This window comes from Octodon degus, unplaced genomic scaffold, assembly GCF_000260255.1.
Source record: "Octodon degus isolate 3935 unplaced genomic scaffold, OctDeg1.0 scaffold00090, whole genome shotgun sequence".
Classification (NCBI taxonomy): Eukaryota; Metazoa; Chordata; class Mammalia; order Rodentia; family Octodontidae; genus Octodon; species Octodon degus.
Window position 1 is genome coordinate 10,578,339 of NW_004524666.1, and position 7,464 is coordinate 10,585,802.

The window sequence follows — 7,464 nt, forward strand, 5'->3', positions numbered from 1 at the left end:
TCTCTCTCTGTCTCTCTCTCTGTCTCTCTCTCTGTCTCTCTCTGTCTCTCTCTCTCTCTCTCTCTCTCTCTCTCTCTCTCTCTCTCTCTCTCTCTCTCTGTAGTTCAGGCTGGCTTTAACCTCACTATGTCAGCCTCCCAAGATCCAGGGTTACAGATGTGCATCACCAACCACACCTGATAAATTCTTATTTTTTGAGAGAGTATTTCATTTATGTGAACATATCTTTTTCTTAAAGCAAGTTAAATAGAGCTCTTTAATGATTCTAATCTTGAATATCTTAAGCAGATAGAAAAAGATCACATATGTATTATACAGACAGACACATATCAACATATAAACAGACACAGATCCCAGAGCTTCAATTTTTAAAAAAATTTTGGCCATGAACCAGGTAAAATATCAAGCTCAAGGATTTATTAAAACATACATGGGTGGCCGGGGAGATGGCTCAGTGGAATAAACGCTTCCCTGGCAAGCGTAAGGGCCTGAGTTCAATCCCCAGTTCTGAAAAAAAAAAAAAAAATACATGGATCCTAATTTTTTTCTAGCCAATGAAGTGGAATTTCTGTGCAGCTGGCTAAAGGCTTTAATTAGGGCTGGTGAGATGGCTCAGTGGTCTAAAACACCTACTTAGAACAAGCTTAGCAAAGCACAGGGACCACAGTTCGATCCCCCAGCACCACATGCCAGCCAGCCCTGCCCCTGGTGGGCTGAGCTGGCCACACACACACACACACATAAATAAAAATAAAAATAAAGGCTTTAATTAATATCTGTAAAAAAGATGCTTAAGATTTTTTTCTTTTACTTTCTATGAGGAAGTTTGCAAAGAGGTAAACTTTTATTTATTTAATCTTAGATACCTCTGTGTTGTAGTGAAAGGATGAATCCTGTTGACTTTGTGTTTTGGATCCTCATTCTTCTAAAATCTCTCTCAAGTAATGTCAACTAGGTGAAAAGTTCCAGCTGTGGCCACTATCACTCTAAAGTATCCTTAATAAGGTTAATTCCATTTTTTTTTAAAGTTCATGGCCGATAATTTCTGTGAATAAAGTTAGCTTGCATCGCAGAGTAGACGCCGAGACCCTTGGATTAGGAGGCACTGAATTTCAAGCATCTAACTGAGGCCTCACTCTGGAAGCAATCCAGTTAATGATGTGATCCTGGACTAAGCCAAGTATAAAAGTGCCCAGAGAGCTCCAAAGACAAATTTATGATCTGAAGTCAAAAAGAAAACCTGCCCAAGACCCCCTGTTGCTATGTGAGGTCCTGGACATGAGGGGCCCTAGCTGGTCCATTTGTTCGATCTCACAGTCCCCCTGGAGTCACTGGAGGTTTACTTTAGATCCCTGATGCTAATCCACTAGAGGGAAAATGGTAGGTAGATTAAATTTTCCAGACTTTATTGAGCAAGGAAATGATTTATGACTTGGAAAGCCCTGGGATCAGTAAAGGATGGAAGAACTGCACCAAGCAGTGAGGAGGCAGTGGAGTCGATAGAGAGAGAAAGTCATGCACGGAAGCACCCCACCTCTGCTGCCTTGCTTTTGCCTTCCTGCCACACCTCTGTGCCTGTGCAGCATGAGGCTGGTGGAAGGACTGACACAGATGTCTGACCAAAGCTTGGCCATTTGTTCTAAGGCGATACTCCTGCTAGGTTACAGCTTGTTGATATGAGGAGTGAGGTTACCGTATGGTACACCTGGACACAGCTTGGACCAAATTTAATTTGATTCAGCTTATCACAATACATTGTCTTCGATCTAAACTTTAGTTTTAAAGTCATTCTGTACATACAAATGTAAAATTTTTGAAGAAAGTCTTACAAACTGTACTCTTGATGGCTGGGTATTTCTTTGAAGAAAAATATAGAATCAATCATGTTTATATTGTTTATTATGAATATTTTATGTGTTATTCAGAGGAAGGAGCCCACACGCACCAGAAATATTGCTGTTTTAATAGCAGCAAAGATGAGAATATTTTGATAATTTAAGTTGTTTTTTTTTTTTTTTTTTTTGCAGAACCAGGGATTGAACTCAGGCCCTTGCACTTGCCAGGGAAGTGCTTATTCCGCTGAGCTATCTCCCCAGCCCTGATAATTTAAGTTTTTGACATATAAATTCACATATTATGACATGTAATACATGTCAAAATATAGAAAGTTATTTCAAGCATAGACTTAACACTAAATTTTATTTTATTGCTTCTCTGGTCCTGCGGTTGACCCTCAGGACCTCATGCACGGTATGCAAGCGCCCTGCCACCGAATCACATCCCCCGCTCCTTATTAACTTTTAATGCAGAATAGTGTTATAGCATTATTCAACTGGAAAACAAAATGTGACCAAAAGCCAAAAAGATGAAATAATATTTAAAAATGGAGAGTTTTGAAAAGAAAGAGTAGGCAACTATGACCCTATTACTATTAGTATTTTTTCCCTTACTGTGGGTCTTAAGGTAGTTCTCTGCATTGCACTGTGGCCTGCTCCCCAATTTTTTCATAGTGCACATACATTAGACACACATACATATTATTTTGTTTGTCAGTGACGACTTTTGTCTTTATATTTCAGGGACTGATTGCTGCTGTGCTGGGACCCACATTTCAAGATTTGGCAAGAAATGTGAACCAAAATATGAGCAGTCTCTCTCAAATATTTGTGGGTCGTGCTTTGGGATATTTAGGTGGCTGCGCTCTTGGTGGAGTTCTTTTTGATCGTGTCAATCACTTTTTACTTTTAGGTAAGTAAGCAGAAGTTTCACTTCTTTGTTGACTTTTGATGAGTTTTCACCTTGGTTGTGCAGAGGAAAGCCAGCAGTCTGCAGAGCAGTTCGCTACTGAAGTGAATGGCACGCATCCTCCATGAAGCTGGGTTCCCGGCTACCTCTCTCCTTGGCAGTGAGAGGAAATGTGTTCTGGGCACTCAGGAAACTTGGTTTAGCTCTTCTCTGTCTCTCTCTCTCTCTCTCTCTCTCTCTCTCTCTCTCTCTCTTCCTGCATGAGTGTGTGTGTGCACGCATGCACAACCCTCAGCCTGCCCAACCTTCACTGTAACCAGGGAGGCACTGCAGGGTCACACAGGAGACCACTCTGTTCATCAGCGCAGAGGGCAGCTCCCTTGTTGCCACAGCAATCAGAACACACTCCAGGAACCTGCCTGAACTCTTTGGCCTAGGGATCAAGCATGCGGGGGTCCAGGATGGTGCAGGACTGACGAGGGCTACGTTCCTGCTCCTGCTTCCCCTATCAGTGATGACCCCTAACCGCTCGGCTTTCCTTTGGGTATACATTGTGAAGCTTTTAATCTACTCTTTTTTTTTTAATAAAATGACATTTTAAAAATTTAGATTAGTGTGATAAAACACCTAAGAAAGGAGAATAATCTGTTATTGGTGGTGAATTAAAAAACCCTTTGTAAGGGCTGGTGAGATAGCTCAGTGGAGTAAGTGCCTGTTTAGGCAAGTGCAGGGACCGGGGTTGATCCCCAGCACCACATGCTGCACCAGCCCTGCCTTCAGGGGCTGGTAATTATAATTATATATAATTTTCACATTACATATAATGAAAAGTGTACACCTAGAAATTTTGCAGATGTGTCATACACACATGCATGTATATATACATAAACACATGTATAAACTCAAGTATATGCACACATGCATGTATATGCACATGTGTGTTTTACACCTCTGTGCCCATATATGCATACATGTGTATGCACATACATCCATATATGTACATGCTCATATGTACATATATATACTTACATGTATGTATATGTGCACGTAACACACGTTTGAGGGGAGGTCTCAAGAAAGAACAAAAGGGGCTGGGGAGATAGCTCAGCAACATAAGTTCCTGCTTGGCAAGTGCAAGGTTCTGAGTTTGATCCCCAGTACAAAAAAAAAAGGAAGAAAGGATAGAAAAAAGAACTTAAGGCCTTGTATATCATATACAAGCAGTGTAGGCCTGAGGTACATACATTCTCAGTCCAGCACTATAGATCTTGTATTTCTCTCATTTTTTTTGAAAATTAAAGTTTTATTGCCACCTACAATGCATTTTCATTTTTACTTTTAAATAGTACCTCAGACCTAAAAGTCTTTTTCAGTTATTTAATGCAAAATGCTTAAGTAAGTAATTTCTGGACTTTCTCTTTTGCTCCAAAAGCTTTGTGATATAACTTCCAGTTTTATTACTAGCAGTGTTCGAATAGTCATGGTAATTTATAATTTATGTCATGGTGATTTATATTTTATAGTCCATAAAGCTTATAACAGATTTAAATGAAACAATCATTTGTAGAATCTGCAATCTTCTCAAGATATCCAAGTTTTAATTTGATTTTATGTAACATTTTTGTAATTTTTTAGGTTTACTTGACCCAGGAACCTTATGAATATTTTTTTTTTTTTTTGGCGGAACCAGGGATTGAACTCAGGCCCTTGCACTTGCCAGGCAAGCAAGCGCTTATTCTACCGTGAATATGTTTTTTATAGCTGCTTTTTTACCTTTGTTCTCAGGGGTGCTGATGTTGGCTACCTCCGTTGCTCACTATCTCATTCCTCTTTGCAAGACCGCAGCATTACTGATTGTCATGATGTGTGTCACGGGTATCGGAACCGGTGTTCTGGATACAGGTCAGTGAGTCCTTCAGTGTCACCTGGAAGGTGGTTAGCAAAAGTACAGCAGAAGATAGAAAGCTGTCACTTGCAAGGTTCTTCAGAGACCTGGACTTACCTAGTGCTTGTGGAGTCACCCAGTCAGAATCACCTGGCAGCTCCTCTTCTTGCTAATGAGGGACATTATGCGAACTTGAGGGTTTTGTTCTATGGGAAATTCACAGTGTCAGCACAGGGCAGGATCCCTGCTTGTGAATAATTATAGTGCAAGTGAGAGAGCTTTCATTTCATGAGAGAACTTCATTATTGCAGAGCAAGAGGAGCTGAAGGGTTAATAGGATACAAATAGAAACCACTATTTGGCTGTGAAAGCATAGAAAGAGCCATCCAATTTAAACCATACCCCCATTGCAGGGCTAAGAGAAATCTGTGGTGTGCGCTGTTTTCCTTCTTTTCCTTTGCTGTTGTTTTCTCACTGCTAAAGTTCCTGCTTTGCTGCCCCTTGTCCCTGAAAATGTAAATTACATAAGCGATATTGGCTTCGCACCAAATTCTGCTTTCTAAGCAGTAGTTACTGGATAGATTTTGGAAATATTTTATACTTAAGTTTAGTGTGGTTGAAAAATTACAAGGTAGAATTGTATGTCTGTCAGATAAAAAAAAATCTATTTATTATTAGGAGTCACTAACCTGTACAAAACTCTGTCTTTTGATCTTCTGGCTGACCAGTTAGTTGCAGATGCTAGAAATTTCTTGCTTTCTGTAATAAGCACAATAGAATCCTTGAGAGTTTTGATTTTTGGAGCATGTGTTTTGTGTCTGAATCTCTCTCTCTCTCTCTCTCTCTCTCTCTCTCTCTCTCTATATATATATATATATATATATATATATATATATATGTTTGTTTTTTTTTCTTTTCCTGGGGTGACTGCCAATCAAAACTACAGAAACCATTGCAGTAATTTGTGGTGGTGTGACCACTATCTAATAGCAAAATATTACATATAGTAAGTCTGGTGGCAGTGGGTTAGAGTTCTTCAACCACAGAAGTGATTGATAACTATGAATATTATAATGATTAAGCCATGTAAACGCTGCTTAACTCAAACCATTTCCCCATCTTTGATTGGTAGGTGGGAACATCCTTATCTTGATTCTATGGGGAGACCAAGGAGCCCCACACATGCAGGCCTTACACTTCAGTTTTGCCTTGGGTGCATTTTTGACTCCTCTTCTGGCAAAAGTGGCCCTGGGGACAAGGACAACAGTGTCAGCTGAAAACCACACAGAGCTCGACCTTCACCCTCCAGCCCTGAACCAATCACTTGAAGCTGACCCAGACCTTCTGTTCGCAGCACCTGATGACTTGAACTTACTGTGGGCTTACGCTTTTATTAGCACTTACATCTTTATAATTTCTGTCTTCTTGTTGGCTCTGTTTTTCAACAAAAGCTCAAGGCACCATAAGTCCACTGCATCTGCTCAGGCATCTCGAAGAGCTAAGCATCACAAGGCCCTGCTCTGCCTCCTTTTTCTGTTCTTCTTTTTTTACGTTGGAGCTGAGGTAACCTACAGCTCTTACATTTTCTCATTTGCAACCACCCATGTTGGCATGGAGGAAAGCGAAGCAGCTGGGCTGAACTCCATCTTCTGGGGGACGTTCGCAGCCTGCAGGGGCCTGGCGATCTTCTTTGCTACGTGTTTACAGCCTGGAACCATGATTGTGCTGAGCAACACTGGCAGCCTGGTCTCATGCTTATTTCTGGTGCTTTTTAACAAGAGCCCGATTTGTCTCTGGATCGCGAGTTCCGTGTATGGGGCCTCCATGGCTGCCACCTTTCCCAGTGGTGTTTCTTGGCTTGAGCAGTACACGAGCATAAGTGGGATTTCTGCAGCATTTATTCTAATTGGTGCTGCCCTAGGGGTGATGGCTATTCCTGCAGGAGCAGGTATTCTTCAAGGACAATACCCAGATCTGCCAGTAGTTCTATATACCTGTTTGGGGTCAACAATATTCATTATTGTTTTATTTGCTGTGATGTATAAGTTAGCCACCATTTCTGTCTATCACCAGCCAAATAAAAATATCAAAAGTGAGAAGCAGAAAGCTTTGTCCTCTAGTTCAAGACTAGGAGGAGGAAAATATGTAGAGGAATGTAATGAGGTGGTGTGAATTGATTAAATGCGTGGTGTGATGTGGCATTTTATAACATGTAAACATATAGCAATAGTTTAATGGAGGCCACAAATGAAATCCCCAACTAATTCCTCTCAATTGCAGTAATGTTTGAGTTTTCAGCTATTATTGGAATTGTCTTGTAGAGTCCTTTGTCAGAAATCAGGATGAAAATAAATATATTTGCTTAAAAAAAAAAGAAATCAGGATGAAAGGAACTAATTCTTAGAGAAGATGGATTACTTATTGATTTTCTTGAATAATCACCTTTCTTAAAAAGGCCAGGCAGAGCAGAGATTAGCAGATTTTCATCATGTTTTGCAGATCCGAGTTTCTATATCCATCTATAGCAAGTACTAAATTTTGAACATTTGGCATTGAATCCAGGGTTTTCTTTTTTCTTTTCTTTTCTTTTCTTTTCTTTTTTTTTTCAGAATTGGGGATTGAACTCAGGCCCTTGCACTTGCCAGTCAAGTATTTATTCTACTGAGCCATCTCCCTGGCCCCTGCAAGTGCTAAACTTTGAAATGTTCTATCATTCCCACAGTCTCTCTTACATTGCCAAGTGCCCACACAGTAGTATCTTGCATGAGACTAGTGTTTGAGGCTGATTTTGTAATATTTTATTGTTGCTACATTTTAGCACATACAGAGAAATC

At 40.3% G+C, this 7,464-nt stretch overlaps 1 protein-coding gene across 1 annotated transcript in view; it reads left to right on the top strand.

The window, feature by feature from the left end:
* Positions 1-7,230, top strand: part of LOC101575858 (sodium-dependent glucose transporter 1B-like) — a 49,513-nt gene extending 42,283 nt beyond the window's left edge. The window contains exons 3-5 of the mRNA XM_012516067.2: positions 2,580-2,748; positions 4,531-4,647; positions 5,763-7,230. Coding sequence (XP_012371521.1) covers positions 2,580-2,748; positions 4,531-4,647; positions 5,763-6,802 — 1,326 coding nt within the window. The 3' untranslated portion in view covers positions 6,803-7,230. The remainder of the gene's footprint in view (positions 1-2,579; positions 2,749-4,530; positions 4,648-5,762) is intronic.
* The last annotated feature ends 234 nt before the right edge of the window (positions 7,231-7,464 follow it).